This window comes from Bos grunniens, chromosome 18 (genome assembly GCF_055505025.1).
Source record: "Bos grunniens cultivar Pamir isolate PY7600 chromosome 18, Bosgru_T2T1.0, whole genome shotgun sequence".
In the NCBI taxonomy this organism is placed as follows: Eukaryota; Metazoa; Chordata; class Mammalia; order Artiodactyla; family Bovidae; genus Bos; species Bos grunniens.
Window position 1 is genome coordinate 15,441,535 of NC_141182.1, and position 17,139 is coordinate 15,458,673.

At 53.6% G+C, this 17,139-nt stretch overlaps 1 protein-coding gene across 3 annotated transcripts in view; it reads left to right on the plus strand.

Annotated features, from left to right (window-relative positions):
- The first annotated feature begins 1,726 nt into the window (after positions 1-1,726).
- GPT2 (glutamic--pyruvic transaminase 2) overlaps positions 1,727-17,139 on the plus strand; it is a 34,758-nt gene continuing 19,345 nt past the window's right edge. Inside the window, exons 1-5 of one of the 3 annotated variants that reach the window (XM_086350518.1) lie at positions 1,727-1,831; positions 2,065-2,328; positions 9,402-9,491; positions 11,586-11,694; positions 15,953-16,086. In XM_086350518.1, the coding sequence (XP_086206644.1) occupies positions 2,086-2,328; positions 9,402-9,491; positions 11,586-11,694; positions 15,953-16,086 (576 nt within the window). In that variant the 5' untranslated portion in view covers positions 1,727-1,831; positions 2,065-2,085. Of the gene's footprint in view, positions 1,832-2,064; positions 2,329-2,950; positions 3,465-9,401; positions 9,492-11,585; positions 11,695-11,764; positions 12,045-15,952; positions 16,087-17,139 lie in introns of those variants that run through there. The other 2 variants (XM_086350519.1, XM_086350521.1) reach the window with 2 other exon arrangements.

Below are 17,139 nucleotides of genomic sequence, written 5' to 3' on the forward strand. Positions count from 1 at the left end.
AAAGTGGTTATGAAAAGACCCCAAAGTATGGTACGATTTATGGCCACGAGGGGGCCGTGTCAACTACAAATTGGCACTTACCAAGAGCATTGCCAGTGACTGAACAAGGCATTTGCCATCTGCCTCTACAGAGACTGAACCCCATGCCGCCATAGCTGTTGATCTTCAGCAAACCCTGAGGGAGTTCAGGGTGGAGTGAGGCACTCTGTGCTCCAGGGAATCTGGTGGGACAGGTCTTCAGATAGTAGGATGTTTTTAGGAACAGATTTTATGATCTCAACCCTTCAGTTCAGTTCAGTCACTCAGTCGTGTCCAACTCTTTGGGACCCCATGAATCGCAGCATGCCAGGCCTCCCTGTCCATCACCATCTCCAGGAGTTCACTCAGACTCACGTCCATCGAGTCGGTGACGCCATCCAGCCATCTCATCCTCTGTCGTCCCCTTCTCCTCCTGCCCCCAATCCCTCCCAGCATCAGAGTCTTTTCCAATAAGTCAACTCTTCGCATGAGGTGGCCAAAGTACTGGAGTTTCAGCTTTACCATCATTCCTTCCAAAGAACACCCAGGGCTGATCTCTCAACCCTTGCGTCTCCTCATATCTAGAGAAGCACTAAATCCCTTCATGGTGACATCAGACCCTCATGACTAACAAAAAACCTTTTGTAAAATGAGCGCTTAATGGTATTGAACTCCCCCTTCACCAAAACCTTATATGTTGACTTTCCCCCACTGCCGCTTTGGAGCAGTCTCTCAGAGCTATCTGAGATGCTGCCTCCTGGGCTGCAGTCCTCATTTTGCCTCAAATAAAACTTAGCTCACAACTCTCAAGTTGTACATCTTTTTTTAGTCAACAGCAAGTACCTTTACAAAAAAAAAAAAAAGCTACAAAGAGCTGAGCATCCATTCTCAACAAACGTTTACTGAATTCTTACTATGTGCTGCTAACACTCAGACGTTAGGTGAATACGTTGTGAATACAATGAACAAGAAAAACGCTGCTCCTGTCTTCTGGAGCTTACATGGTTAACGGGGGAGCCAGTAAAAAGGATCTAAATTTCTGATGCTAGAAAAGAAATTAAAAGAGGTAGTGGAGGTGGGGTAGCGTTTCAAATGGAGCTGTCAGAAAGCCTGACCACCTGGTATATACCAGCTGTTGGTCCTTTAATTTTCAGGACAATCCTTAAAGGCTGAGAGCTGATGTCCCTTTTGACAAGAAAACTGACGTTGAGAAGGGTAAAATTGGCAGTCAAGTCGCAAACTCCTAACCCCCACCCCACCCTTGCTTCCTACCAGCCCCTGTTGAGCGGCCACTGAACCCTGGATGATGAAACTTGGGGCGAGGACTGCACCATCTCTCCGCCGGTGTCCTTGCAGATGTTGGGGAAAGGGTTGTGTGGGGGAATGAGCGACGCGCCTCCAGGGAGAAGCACCAAATAGCTCTAAATTCGCAGAAAGCCGCGAGAAGAGCCCCCGCCAGACCCCTCCGGGATCCCAGACTCTTCAGCCAGACAAAGAGCCCGCCCAGCCCAAGGCAGAGCCAGACCCTCGCTCCCGCCTCCAGCCCCGCCCCCAGATCAGGCCAGCGCGGGGCACTATGGGACTTGTAGTTAAACCAGCTCGCCACACCTGTTCTGAAAAACGACAAGGGAACTACAAGGCCCAGGAGCCAGCGGGCAGGCCCGGGCGGACTCGCGGGCTGTGGGTGTGTGAGCGCTGGGGGCCCGGTGCTGCGTGCGGGAGCTGGGATGCGGCTGCCGGCGCCTGAGCCGAGGAGCTGCTATAGGCGAGCTTTCTAGCCGGACTCGACGAAGGGGTGACCAGGCGGCGACAGGCACGTTGCATGCATGCATTGGGCTCAGCCTTTGCAAAATCCGGTTGTGCAGCGCTTTGGTTATGCAGCGGCGAGGTGCAGGGTCCGAGTCGCCGGGGGATGGGCACCCGTCCCCGAAGCCAGGCTGGCACCTCTCGCTGAAGGAGCCCTTGGCTGAGCTTGGGGGCGGGTGCCCGCGTGCCTGCCTTGGGCTGTGCGCGACGTGTTTGTTCTCTTTCCCTATTTGTCCCAAGGTTTCTCTCGGCGGCCGCGCGATGCAGCGGGCGGCGGCGCTGGTCCGGCGGGGCTGCTGCCCCCGGACCCTCGGCCCCTGGGGCCGCAGTCAGAGCAGCGCGGCCGCCGAGGCCTCGGCGGTGCTCAAAGTGCGGCCCGAGCGGAGCCGGCGCGAGCGCATCCTTACGCTCGAGTCCATGAACCCGCAGGTGAAGGCGGTAGAGTACGCGGTGCGGGGACCTATCGTGCTCAAGGCCGGCGAGATCGAGCTCGAGCTGCAGAGGGTGAGCGCGGGCCCCGAGCCCGCGTGGGGCGGGAGGGCCCCGGGAGGCCAGGGGGCACGGGTGGGGGCGAGGGGGGAGGAGTAGCAGCTGTCGCCTCCTGGGGTCCAACTGCTGTACTTCCTCCAGCCGCGTGGCCAAGCTCCTTCATTCGGCCAGTCTTGACTGAAATGAGAGAATGCCCTCCCCCCAACCCTTCCCTCACTAGTCCCCGGCACCTGGCACAAAGTAAGGCCCTCAGATATGGTTCACTTGTTGAACTGAATTCATCAATTATAATCGAGTGGCCCTTAGTGCCAGGCACTGCCTGCTATGTGGCTGTCCTACTTGAGTGGAACCAAGATCCACTGGGGCGTGAGGGTGAGGACAACGACAGGCAGGAAAGACATAAAGGAGAATTTCAGACATCACCTTAGGTACCAGAGGTGCCATGAAGGCTCTGAAGAGACCTGGGTGTTCTCCCGAAGCTTTTTCTCTCTGTGAGACCTTCTCTGTCATTCTTCCAGTAATGATTCCCTGACAAAAGTGGTCCGGCACAGTTCCTTCCCCTAGATCCCCTTTGGAACCTTGACTGACAGCCCGATTTTGTTCTCTGAGGATACAGTCGCCCACAGTGGGTAGCAGAGGCTTGGGCCTTTGGGGCCTTGGCAGGGTGGCCCTGGGACTTTCTTCCCCCTGGCCGCCGGCAGACTGGAATCTTGAGTTCACAGCTGTGTGTAAAGTGACCACACACCTGGTAGTGATTCCTGTCCCCCTACAACGAGGTGGCTCGGGTGGGTGAAAGAAATACCTCTGTAGTTTACCAGAGTTCTAACGCTGGTGGAATTCAGGAGGCAGAGTCCAGAGGATAATGTAAAAAATGTATATATTCCTAAGATTTATATGAGCAGATGAAGTAGTCACCCAGCTGCTTGCTCAAGGTAGACCTAACCCAGAAGGGGGAAGGGTTCTTTGATCTTACTCTCACAGGCACCAGAACTGAACGTCCTTGGGGGTGAGTTGGTCACTTAATGGTCCTTGAATGCTTGAGAAGAAGCCATGATGGGACCATGACTGTAACATGGGCACTTTGGGGCATTTGATGAGCTCACGGCTTGCTGAGACTTCATTGGGACACCCAGTTCTGCTGACTCAAAACAGTGAGTTGAATAAGTCAAGTCCAGTGTCTCCCTCTGACTCTTTGCAAGGCTAAGTTTAAAGATTGGTCCTTGAAAGGCTGGCTTGGTTTCTGTGCCTCCCTGTCCCAAAAGTGGACCACAGGCAGAAAAAAGGTTTCTGCTCCTTGTTGATATCTGGCAGACTGGAGCTGGCCCTCCTTGAGACAACAGTCTCCCTGTTAAACCTGAGATTAAATTGTTTCCGGTTTAGCACTTTACAACTGATTTCTCTGGTTCCAGAGCTGGTAGGGGTTCTAGGGATTATCTCTACCTTCTGTTAAATAGCATGGACTCCATGAAGTATGAGGATGGTTAGAATAGAAGGGAGACACTGTCTTTGCCTTCACGGAACTGATTGCCATGTTGTTCTCTGGGCCTGAACTTCTCTTCCTCCAGTTCTTTAAGGATTGGTGGTTTATTATTATTATTATTTTTAGCAGGTAGAGAAAATGTGAGAGCATTCTAGGTGGAAGGAGGGCCGGGAGAAAAAACAAGGTTGGGAAGTTCTGGGCAAATAGGGGAGGGGACTGGTGCTGTTTGGAGAGCACTGTCTGGCAAGGGATATGCTAAATGAATGAGATGGAAAGGAGGGACTGGAGTCTGGTGTGCTGGGCTTAGGACTTTATAATTCAAAGTTTGGTGTGCAGTGGGCAACTAAGAAGATGTTCCAACAGGGTATGACTCCATCATTGAGCTAGAGAAATTTCTTGGTCATTTGGGCTGGAAACACACTGTGATTTCTAGGACAGATGGCTTCACTGCCATGTCCTACCCCTGAATAACTTGAGACATTCTTTCTGTCCATCTACATTCTCCGGTACTTTCATTCAAATTCATCCCTTCTTGTTCTCTCCTCACTTCGTCGAGTCTCAGTTGCCTGACTCTTGGTGCTGGAGATAATAGCCCCAGCCAAGCCAGTATAGCCTCGCTTAAATCTTTCATTCTTTAAAGACAGCCTCTCCATTTTGCTAGCTTAAGCATGTCCTCTTCTGAGAGAGCCATGTTTTCTTAGGGTTTCTCAGTCTTTTTTTTTTTTTTGGCTTAGCTTTGCACAGCTTCAGGTTTTGACTTCTGTTTTGAACTCTAATGATCGAAACTGGACTGATGTTGTTTTAAAGGGTTTGACTTGGTTAGAGATGGGATATGTAGGGAGTTGAGTGACTTGGGGGTAAATCTCTTGTCCTCTCTGGGCTTTGGTTTCCCTAGTCTATAAAAGAAGAGCAGTGGTCTGGGGGGCCCAGGGTTTCCCCAGGCCCTGACTTCTGTGCCTCTTTCTCCATTTGAAGGCCTTGTACTGCCTTATGGAATCACTTCACCAGGTGCTATGCTAACAGTACCGGCTGTTTGGCTGGACACGTGGCTCTGGTTTTTGCCTGTGGCGTGGCATGCCAGACAAGTCCCGTCCATTGTGGTAGGAGTGGGGGAAAATGCTCAGGAGAGCCTGAGGAGGAGGGGCACTTGGCTAAGAGCGTGTGAAAGGGGCCATTCTCCTCCAGCCTGGTCTGTGTGCTGTCGGGGAGGCCCTGTTTCTCCCTGACAGCAGCTCCAAGGGGGAGTACCTATCAGCTTTTCAGATCCTGGTGTTCCCTGGGAGCAGCACTTAAAAATAAACTGCCATTAGTAGGAGTTTTGAAAAGATCTGTCAGTTCTTCCTCAACCGACTTCCTTTTCCCTCGTTTTATGGGAGGAGGAAAGGAGGTTGACATAAGTGGAGACAGGAATGGCTTTTGTTTGTAAAAAGTACACAGAGTCAGGGCAAAACATTCATGAAGGGAAACACTGAATATATTAAAATCGCTGAATGCTGCACCGAGAAACAGATGAAAATGGAGAATGCTGGAGCACCTGCTGATAGTTAGCTAAGAGTGGAAACTCTGGATGTGTGAGGCACAAGCAAATTTCATAGGCTATTTTCTTTAGAGCGTAGAATAAAAGAAATTTGTAACATAGGCTTCCGTTTGGATGAACCCTCCATCCATCCGCCTTGCCCAAGTCACCAGGGACCTGCATCCTGGGCTTTGCCTTTATGTGCTGTGGGCTTCGCATCGTTCAGAACACCTTGGCCTCAATTATTCCTCTGTAAAATAGGGCCAATTTATTTCCACTGAAGACGAGTTGGAGATGGTTAGTGATGATGGTTTGAATAGCTAGAACCCTATCAGGATTCTGGCTGTCTGGGGAGAGATAACTGCACCAGCTATCTGTTTTTAGGTCAAAAGGTTATGTGAGTTTATATTAATATAAGCAGTTTTTCTTAAAAAAAAAAACAAAAAAACACTTTATGAGAAAGCAAAGGCTAGTTTTGCTCTCATTTTTTTTTTTTTTTTTTTGGCTTTTTTTTGGCCTGTGCTGTGTGGTTTGCGGGATCTTAGTTCCCAATCAGAGATTGAACTCATGCCCTCAGCAGTGAATGCGTGGAGTCCCAGCCACTGCACCACCAGGGGATTTCCCAATCAGAACTCTTCATGGTCTTGTTTTCAAGCTAAGGAGAGTTGCCTGGAGGAGAGGTGCCGAGGGTCCCTCTTTCCTTGCCTTCCTTCTGAGTCTCTGGGTCTAGGAATGCGCTCTGTGGGATTGGCTCCCTCCTGCCTGCAGCTTAGGCTTGCTGCCTTAAATTATACTGTTCGGAGCTCATTCACCTTTCATCCCTGCTCTGCCCTGCAAATCTCTGCTTCTACGGTTGACCCTCCCACAGACTCCCACAGTTCAGGAGCCTTTCGTCCAGCCTTCCCCGCTTCCGTGGTTAGAAAATTCAGCCCTTGGAGTTCCCACCTTCTCTTAATCTCAGGCCTGTGTAGGTTTGGCTCAGTTTCTTCCAGGTTTGTTTGTCACGTTGGCTAGGGCCAGACCCTGTGCTGAGTCTCGTTTCTTCTGCTATGCAGCGCAGCTGTTTTCAAGGACCCTGGAGGCTAGTCGGGTTTGTCCCTGAGACTTCCTTCTGGAGCCCTCTGGGGGACTTCATGTCTGCCCCAGTGCTGCTCACTGGTCCTGAGGTCTTTTCACATGGCCTTTCTGGCCTGGGGCCAGCTGTGCCCTCTCTCCCTTCTCTGAGCCTGCTTCTTCATCAGCCAGCACTCTGAAAGTGGTGGCCTCTCCGATGTTGCCCACTTCTGTCACAGAGCATGATTCATAAGTTTTCGTGAATGAAACGGAGGTTCTCTGGGGAGTAACCATCCTACCAAGCCTCCCCACTGGCATGTCGCATGAAATGACAGGAGCCACCCCTACCTTGAGGAAAATGCCTGTGCCTGTTGGAATTGTCCATTGTTCGAATGCTGCACCTATGAACTGGGAAGGACAGTCATAACAATGATAAAGGCGTTATCATTGTCCTTCCTTTTTCCTTCCCAATAACACCTTCTGAAATATGCCATCTCCAGAGCCTGGGGGCCTGCTCCCTGAGCCTTTCTTGACCTGAATGGTGGGAAGGGAGGCCCCTGCGATGGATCTCATCTCAGTGCCCTCCGGTGAGGCAGCTCTGGGCAGGATGTGTGTGGGTGAGTTAGACACGTGGGCTCTAGGATGCTAGGAATTGGAACTAAGAAGCTACGTGCTGCCCTGGCTGGCTCCTGGGGGCAGGGCTGAGGTGAGGTCTCCATTGGGTGTGCTTGCCAGACTTGGATGAGTCACTGTGGGTAGAAGTCTGCCCCTGGCTCCTTGGTATTTCCCAACCCACGTAGAACTCAAGTACATAGATACAGGAGTCTCCTTTGTATGGTGGCCCTTAGCTGGGCAGCCCAGTCCATTCAGAGGAGGCAGTTTCCCACCCACTAGCTCATCCATCATAGCAAAGTATCTGGAGCCTGTGGGTACCCAGACCCAAGAAAGGAGATGCTCCATACTCCCAGGCTGCTTGAGTTGATTGAGCAGTGCAGGGTGGAGGGGACAAGGAACATCCAGGGATCTGATTATTTTTCTCCCTCCATGGGGCTGGCCCAGGGCCCACAGCTGTGGTATATGTCCTGCCCTCGACCGTGAACAGATTTACTCCCCACCAAAGAGTGGACTGTGCCCACACCGTGGAAATCACCTGAGTTCAGCTGGCCAGGCCTAGGGGGCCATGGCGATGGAGTCAGACTAACAGAGGGTCCCACGCCAGGAGCTCAGGCCAGTGTGGGTGGGGGAGTCCTACCCTTTGCACACAGTGGCCTGGGTTGCTCAGCCTGTGGGATGAGCCCTGAGGCCACACGCCCTGCAGCCTGTCTCCAGCGTGTCTGACTTCACCCCTGGCCCAGTCCTGGGCAGTAGGCAGTGTTACCCCCTTCCTTGCCACCCCCCACCCCCTACCCCGAGATGTCTTTCCATATTTGCCAGCCCTGAAGAACTTGGTGAAAAGGGCAGAAGGGAATTCTACCCCCTTCAACCCAAACAGAGCTTTTCGACTCATTAGGCCTGGTTTATGGAAGTCCAGGGCTGCCTCCAGGCTTCCCTGGTGGCTCAGATGGTAAAGAATCTGCCTGCAGTGCAGGAGATGTGGGTTCAGTCCCTGGATTGGGAAGATCCCCTGGAGGGAGGCATGGCAACCCACTTCAGTATTCTTGCCTCAAGAATCCCCATGAACATAGGAGCCTGGCAGGCTACAGTCTAGAGAGTTGCAAAGGGTTCGACGTGACTGAGCACAGCACAGGGCTGTTTCTGGGGTGCCCTCCTCAGCCCCTTGTGCCTCCTGGCTCCTAAAGCAGCTGGAGAATTCCATATGGGAGGGCTTAGGGGTGGCAAATGAGAGTCAAGAAAGCTTGTTTGGCAGCTGCATTCATTCCTTAAGCCCACTGGTCTTTACTTTAAGGTGTGTCTTACTGAGTTAAAAAGGGGAACGTTTTCTAAAGTTGCTTTTATTCACACATGTGAAATGGAGAAGACAAGTATCAGAATCATAGAATTGTACCCTTAAAATTTGTATTTAGCATGCCTTTGGGAACAGGGCAGCTGGAGATGGGAAGGTGGCCATTCCGCGCAGGCCACCCCTTGCCGCACCGCCTTCTTCCCCCACGGTGACCCTTGCAGTCTTGCTCCTGGTCTGGTCCAGCTTTGTAACATGATATTTGTACTCTGCCAAGTGCTTTCATACTGTTTGTCTCAGATAATCCTTTCAGCTGCTCTGGGAGGTTCTTGAACCTACTGTTGATTCTCTTATAGTGGCTAATTCTGGATTTATCAGGGAACTGTGTGGAGCTCCCATATTTCCAGATCCCCACAGTTCTCCTTCCAAACCATATTTTCTCCTTTGCAGCAGCCAGGGTGTCCCATAGTCACTTCCCAGCGATGTTGTTGCTACGGTTTCCGAGTTCCTTCTCTCTCTGCCATCTCTGCTCTGTGTAAACACATTGCTCAGGCAGTGGCCTCACTTTTGCTCTTCAACTAGACATCTTTATCCCTGATGCTTTTTTTTTCTTTTCAGTATGAAGCTCAGTCCACATTCTTCATTTTTCAAAGACAGGGTTGCAAGAGAATGACCCCCGAGAGGTCCCTGCGGATCAGTGTCTTCTGGCAGGAAGGCTGGCTGCAGTGTCCCATCAATCACTTAGGGGTGGAGGTGGAGCTGGCAGCTGTGGGACCCTCTCCTGATGCTTTCTGCTGCTGACCCCCTCCCTCCTTCCCACCGCATTTGCCCCAGGGTCAGCATGGACCTATAGCTGCCTCAGAGTTCTCTGGCAGCCCAGGGAAGTTCTTCTAGCCTTCTCAGAAAGTGGATAACCTTTTGAAGCCTTAATTTCCCAATCTATAAAATGGGATTAATACAAGCCCTTCCTCATGGGGGTGGTTGTGAAGGTTAAATGGGACCAAGCATATCAAGCGCTTGGCACCTGGCAAGGCTCAGAATAGGGCTGCTTACTAATGTCCTGTTGACCATTGCTCGGCTTCTGAAATCTAGGGTCTGAGAATCCCTAAGTAACCACCTATTGCATTCTCTCTACTCAGGGTATCAAAAAACCGTTCACTGAGGTCATCCGTGCCAACATCGGGGATGCCCAGGCCATGGGCCAGCAGCCAATCACCTTCCTGCGACAGGTGAGCTGGCCCTCAGGAACCGAGGCCCCTGGGGTAGCAGGGAGGCAACCTGACAGCCAAGCCTATTAAATTGCCTCTTCCTCCTTGCCTGTCCAGCCCCTCAAGACCCAGCAGGCACTAGAATCCCACAGGGAGATGCCACTGAAGCAGCAACCCCCTCCAGCGCCTGATGGCTCCTCTGGTTCTCTCCAGCAGGCTCCTCCCCTTCCTTCCAAGGCTGTCTAAAATCCCTAAGCCCATTCTGAGGTCGCTGTAGTGTACAAGACTCCCAGGTGAATGGTCCTGGATGCTGCATTCGGACCTGGGTTGCTGAGGGCATCAGAGAGTAGATGAAGGCTGGGAGGTGGTGCGTGGGGATCTAGATATGGTTTCCCAAGTGAGAATCCCCAGATTTGAGTGTTGGCTCTGTTGCTGATCAGCTGGGTGGCTTTGGGCAAGTGGAAGTCACCAGAGCACTGCCACAGAGGACTTCTGGGGACCTCCATGAGATGATGAACATGACGGCCTTCAAGAGGCACATTTCCATGTTTCAGTTTGAGTGCCAACTGCAAAGATGCTGCATGGGCCCAACTTGTGAGATTGGTGGGCTTGGGGGAAAAGAAAAGGTGGGAGAGTGCCACAGCATCTGCTAGATAGAGGCTGGAGACCAGCTGTGGGGAAGGCGTTTTCCTAGAGAGGAAATGGGGCCAATACTGGAGCAAAATTTGGTCTTTGTGTGGTTAAGGTTCGTAGGCTGAGGCCGGCAGGAAAGCTGAGTGCTGAACACCCCGGTCTTCCTTTCCTGCCGGTACTTCCTGCTGCAGGGGCTGGCACACAGGAGCGGCAAACTTTGCCCTGCTCTCTGGATGGCAGGTGTTGGGGGCCCCAGGGCCTCAGCCTGCAGGCCCTCAGGGAATTCACACAGGGTATGGGGAGAAGAACTGAGGCCGGTGATGACCTCAGGAACGTCCACTGAATGGACTCCCGTGGCATTGCTGCTGACTCAGGAGTGTGCCAGCTGCCTGTGAGTGTCAGAGGCCTCAAGCTGGGCCCATGATGAGGAAGTGGATCAGACCAGACAGAGTGGCTCTGCGCGGGAGGTGGAGGTGGGAGGACGTTAGAGCATCCTGCTTGTCCTGAAAGCTTGTCCTGGAAGCACATAGCTTAGGAGAGGAGAGGTCCAAAGTGGCCTCGCTCTGCAGAGGTTCCCCACACGTGCCTGGGGCTCTGGGTGTGAACAGGCTCCTGTTGCCTCAGCCTTTTCTGACTGGCTGGCACACTCCCAGATCCAGCCCTGCTGCTGGCCACAGCGGACCCAGCCTCTGCCACCTGGTGCTGGCTTCCTCCAGCCTTCATAAGCGCCCCAGAGCGGGAGGGCAAGCCAGGTCACCGCCCGTTGCACAAATTTATTTGAGGCAAAGCCGGGCTCCAAGAAGCCTGAGCCTGCCCGAAGCCCCCAGCTGGTGTCAGAGCCGTGAGCCCCACCTCATCTCGTTGCTCCTGGCACTGCTCCTAAGCTTCCAGCTTAGACTTGCCTGCTGAGCGGGGGTTTACTGACACTTTTGCAAACATTTCCTTGCGTAATCCTCTTAATTTGTGAGGTTAGGGTGATTTTCTCTGTTACAGAAGTGAAAAAGCTGACTCGGTTTTCACTTCTGGCCAGGAAAGGGGGTGATGGTGAGGAGGGGTGGGGGCGGGGCATGGGGGGGCGCTCAGCCTGTAAGGAGGGGGGTCTCTGCAGTCTTGTCAGCTGGGGTGTACCTGCCTGCTCAGTCCCAGCTCCCTGCTCTGGAACCCCTGGTTCTATGGCCTTGGCTATGTGAGCTGCTGGCCTTTATGGAGGAGCTGGGCCGAGTAGCAGCCTCGTTTTGTTCCCTGGCTCCTCTGGTGGCCCACCCTTGGCCCGAGCCCAGGTCATCAGGGACCCTGCCTCTCACCATCTCCCTTCCGCTGCAGAGCATCCACTGTCCTCCTCCCCACCCGTCCCCAGACCCTCCCCACAGGCGGGGGCCCTCGTGGAGAGTCCGGCGGTGACACTGCCCCTCAGAGACATCCTTGGTGCCCCTCTGGGGTGGGAGGTTGCGGAGAGCCCAGCCCATGCCTCTGTTCCCCCAGGTAATGGCACTGTGCACCTACCCGAACCTGTTGGACAGCCCCAGCTTCCCAGAAGATGCTAAGAAACGAGCCCGGCGCATCCTACAGGCTTGCGGCGGGAACAGCCTGGGTGAGGCCCCGACTTGCCAGGTCCCAGCGGGCGTGAAAAGAACGTGTGTTCCCAGCATGGGCCTGGCCGGGCCCCTCACGGCGGGTTATGCGTTGAGCGAGTGTGTGAGTGTGTGTGGGGTGGCCGACAGGCCGAGTCAGGGAAAAATACTCTCCTTGTCCGTGCTCTGTGAGCCTCCTGTTTGCCGAGCTGATGGGGTCAGTGCTGTCTCTTGGTGGATTGGGGGCACTTCAGGCTCGAGAGTCTGCATTTGGCAGGATTTGGGGTTTCCAGGGGGAGCCAGCTGTGACGCTGAGCCCACCGCACCCTCAGGGCAGAAGGTTGAGCTTGAGCCGGGAGGCCAGAAGGAGGTACGTTGCCCAGCTGGTCCGGCTTCTCACTCCGCTGTGGCCCCCTTTGGTGGCTTCCTCGCTGTGGAGGTGCCCCCCCTTACCCACCACGTGTGTGTTGTGTTCCTGACACCGGCCTGTTCCCCTTTGTGCCCGGAGCCCACGCCCGGCCCCAGGGGGCTCTGAGTGGGGAGGCCCTGTGGATGTGAAGGCATCTTCTCTCCCTTCCCTGCTGAGGTGGATTTCCAGCCCCTGGGCGGCTGGCTCTTTGTTCTCATCTCATGTTCTCTTTCTTGTTTATTTTTGCCTCATTCCTTTGCCCCGTGGAATACATAGGGAATCCGGCTCCCCTTGTCCTGAGGAGAAGTTGTCCATAGGGCTTTTTAGGAAGCTTGCCTGAATGTTCCAAAACCTGGGACAGGGATTCTTGTGGCTCGTTCAGCAGGGTATCAGCTGCCCTCGGCCTCTCCGTCACCTCCCCGCCTTTCCCCTCCCCTTTCTGCTCTGTCCCTTTATGGACATCACTAGGCTTAGCCTTCCTGGCTGTGATCACCCCACTAGCCCTCCGTCCAAGCCTGTGTCCTTCGTGTGTCCCTCTCAGGAAGGGGCCCGCCGCCCTTTGCCTCCCTGCCAGCCAGCCTGGGTGGGGTGTGGGCCAGCACCTTGTGGGGCAAGGCCTAAACCACAAGCTGGCAGAGGGCAGCGCCACAGCTCAGAGGCCCGGCCTCCAGGCTCTTTCCCTCTGCACCCTCTGCCCGGCCCAGAGGACAAAGGCGCTTCTCAGAGATCCGTGGCCTTCGGCCTGAGGCTCCAGGAAGCGCAACCCAGAGGTGGGGGGAGGGGGGTTGCTGTCTGCGCGAATGTCTGGGGAACTGGGAAGGGATCTTGTTCCAGGGACAAGCCTCATCAACAAGTTTTTTCTGTGTCAGCCAGGTAGGGCTGGGGGAATGATGTGGGGAGGCCATGTCCATGTGAGTCAGGCCTGTCTGCGTTCTGTATGAGGAGCTCAGCAGGATGGGTGAGGGAAGTGCTCTCTGAGCCTCTTTCCTCATCCTTGAACTAGGAGATACTTTGTACCCACCTCCTGGGCTTGCAGGCAAGTTGCTGTTTGTGCTGCTTGTCACGTGTGGAGAAGCCCCACCCTGGCGGTCACTACCTGTTTCTGCCCATTGTGGGAGGAAGGGCAGTGTTCTGGCAGAGGGTGGAACAATGGGAGTGGTGCTCTGTCAGCGAAGGCTTGGGTAACCTGAGCACTGTCCACAAAAATGAAGGAAATGGAAGCTACGCCCAGGGCCACCCTGACCCAAGGAAGGATTATAAAGGGGCTCACCTGGACGTGTTTTTATCATGCCCTTTAAAGTTATTTTTTATTGGGGCTTCATTTATTTTTTGTTTGAGTAATCCAGTTCTCAGGTTGTGTCCTGAATCTTAAGTGGGGTTGAGGTGAAACCTAGACACATCTGGGGGTGGTAGGAGATGGGAGAGAACGCCCTCCTCCAGCCCCTCTTGGAGCCCGGGCTGTGGACCAGGCACTGCTCTAGGCCCTGAGGGACACTGGGGAAGGCAGGTGGAGTTTCTGTGCTCATGACTCGCTGTCATATTTGGGAGAAACAAACATGGAAAAGAATTAAGACAAAAACATAATTCCCAGTTTTCATGAGTTCTTGGTGAACAAGCAGACAGTTATGGGGTTTGAACAAGGGATTCTAATGGAGAGGGAGGGTTTAAGGAGAAAGTGTTTCAAGTCCATGTAGAGGATGAGTAAGAGTATCTGCTAATGAATCCCAGACAGAGAAAATGGTGTGTGCAAAGGCCCTGAGGCTTAGGAGCTGAGTGTGACTGAGTGAAGGGGTTTGGATGCAATGACGCTGGGTGATTTGGTAGCTGTCGCTGATCTGTGGACTGTGGGAGGCAGGTTGCCGTCGGGTTCAGGGCAGAGTGTCCTACACAGGAGTGTGGTGGGGCGGGCCTAGCTGGGGGTAGGTGCTGCAGAGATGCACAGAAGAAATAGGTGATGGTTCCTGCCTGCAAGTCAACATGGGGAGGCAAGGATTCATCTGTGGAAGGTAACTGGAGAAATCAGAAAGGCTGGGGTGAAGCCATTTCTCAGACTTCTTGAGAGGCTAGATCTGAGCTCTGAAGAATCAGGGTACCTCAGAACAAAACAGAAGATGGAAAGCCTGTGGCCGGCAGGAACAGAGAGCTTGCTAGTGGGGAAAGGCCTGGGAATGCAGGGAAGCAGATGAACTAGAGGCAGGAAGAAGAGGAGGCTTAGCTGGTGTGGAAGTGGCCAGGCCCCATGGAGTGGAGCAGAGGGCAGTGAAAGAAGGCAGAGGGAAACAGCACGGGAAGCTTTCTGGGCTCGGGAGCCCAGGAAATATCAAGACACCCAGTGGAAGGAGGATTCTCTAACAGTGGCGTCTGCAGATGCCCTCGAGTACCCCCAAAGCACGCGACAGGACTCTACTCTCCACCCAGATTTGGTGCGTGTTAATGTTTGCCACCTGAACTCTTAGAGGAATGGTGCCGCTCCCCCCAGTTTACAATTATCCGAGGGGATAGGCCAGCCCAGTGCTACACTCCCCCCCCTAGTTTACAATTATCCGAGGGGATAGGCCAGCCCAGTGCTACACTTCCCCCCCCAGTTTACAATTATCCAAGGGGATAGGCCAGCCCAGTACTACACTCCCCCCCCAGTTTACAATTATCCGAGGGGATGGGCCAGCCCAGTGCTACACTCCCCCCCCTAGTTTACAATTATCCGAGGGGATAGGCCAGCCCAGTGCTACACAGGCCCTTAAACCGGGCGCCTCCTGGTGGTGCTGTTGCAGTCCTTAGGAGGAAGTTGGCTGGTTTTCTTTAAACGTGGTATAAAACTCAAATGGGATAAAAGAATATAGAGTGAAAGATCTGCCTCCCACTTCTGAGCCCAAGCCTCCTGGATCATGTCCCCGGAGAATTCGCCTCGCCAGTTTGAGTCTCCTTCTAGAAAGATTTTGTGCATGTGCAGGCACCTATTTTCAGTTTTTTTCAAAAACGTAAGTAGTGGCCTGACATCCTGAAAACATTTGTATGCCTACAGTAAATGCACAGATACTAATGTACAGCACCTGTGCGTGCACGCCTGTGTAACCCGTGCCCAGATCATGACAACGAACGCTCTCAGCGCCACAAAAGGCCCCTGTGTGCCCCTTTGCCGAAAATACTCCCAAGCCCAAAGTGGTCACCGCTGTTTTTGAACTTCACTTTAACTGGTGGTTTGGATTTGGCTCCTAACTGGCGGCCTGAGCATGCTGTGCCATAGGGTGAGGGTAGGTGAGTCATGCCCAGCAGCCCCAAAGAACCTGTGGTTAGTGCCTGTCAGGGCTCTAGATTCCTGGGATGGCAGGTGGTGCCATTTTGGGGTGACCCTTCTGTCAGGTTCTTTGGAACCGTGTGTAGGCAGCAGTGATAAAACCATAGCAGTCCCAGCTGTAATGGATCGTGCTGTCGCGGAAGGCATGTAAAGCCAAGCAGGGTGGGTAGAGCAGGTATGAGCACCATTTAACTGGTTAGAAGTCAGGGCCTGGGATAATGCTTGAAGTATAAGTAGGTTCGGGTGGGTAGATGAACAGACGGGCAGATGGGTGGGTGAGTGGGCGGGCAGGTGAGTGGGTGTGTGGATGAATGGATGGATAGCAGATGAGCGAATGGTTGGATGAGTGGGCAGACGCTTGGGTAGGTGGAGGGATGACAGGATGGGTGGATGAAGCCCAGACAGGTGGTTAAGCAGCTTGCCACAATTCCAGAACCTAGAGCCGTGGGAATAGGGCACCACTGAGACTCCTTGACCTCCCCCAGCCTCCCACCCCCAGTTAATTATATAGATATCTCAGACTGCATGGAGCCAGATCTTCCCTCTAGTCACTGTCTTGCTTGCTGTCTTACAGGCTCTTACAGTGCTAGCCAGGGCGTCAACTGTATCCGTGAAGATGTAGCTGCCTACATCACCAGGAGAGATGGCGGTGTACCTGCAGACCCGGATAACATTTACCTGACCACTGGAGCTAGTGACGGCATTTCTGTACGTGTCGGAGCGGCTCATTGTTGCTCACTGTTCACCCACACGAACAGCCTTGCGCGTTAGGGCCGATGCGTGAGCCTGTGGGCTGTTAAAGGGGGGACAGGCCTGGGCAGAGAGGTTGGCCACCCTCTGCTCCCTGCTGTCTGCCCCACCTGAACTTTTAGAGAAGTGGTGCAGCTTTTAGAGAAATGGTAGCCTGCTTTCCTTACTGTGTTAAGTCTTTGTGAACCTGCACACTCCTGCAGCCTCAGTTTCCCTCCTCCAGCTGGGAGAAGTCACGGGGCACTTGAGAGTGATCTTCCTGGCATCAGCCTTTCTCTTACTCAGCATATATGCTGTCTCTCCTCTGCCAGGCACTGTGCCAGGTGCGGGGAAGTCGTGGGGAACCAAACACATTTGGTCTCTGCTTAGACATCAGTACTGGATCCGACTAGCACTAACAGCACATAAATACATGTCAGATCGAAAGCTTTCAGTTTCTCTTCTGGATGAGGACAAAGTGTTAACAGAAGGGAGCAGCAGGAACTCTGACCTGGGGCTGGTGAGGGCAGGAAGGTTTCTCCAAGGAAGGCTGAGCAGATAGAGATCTGGAGACTGCGTAGATGTGAACTCAGGGAGGCAGGGAGGGACAGATTCAGGGCAGAAGGTCAACATATGCTGAGGCCTTGGGCTGGAAGGAGGCTGCATGTTTGGAAATGGAGCATTGTGGGGCAAGCACACGTGGGGAGGGGCAGTTACCAGCAAGGTGCTGGGAGGCAGGTGGAGCCTGAGTCCTAAGGTATTGTTGTCCTAAGAGCCGTGGGAGCCACTGAAGGATCTGAAGCAGACAGGGTCATAATTAGATATACGTTCTTAAGCTTAAACTGTGGCAGGAGGGAGCATAGTAGATGTGAGAGTGTTTAGGAGACAAGAGAAGAGGCGGCTTGAGCTGGGCATCAGCCGTGAATGAGGTGAAGAGGGGCTGGTATCAAGGGGTCGATAGGAGAAGGGGCTGAACCTGTGGTCTGAGGTTCACCTGCAGCCTGTTCCCTTCCAGCACCCTCCCCCCATGCC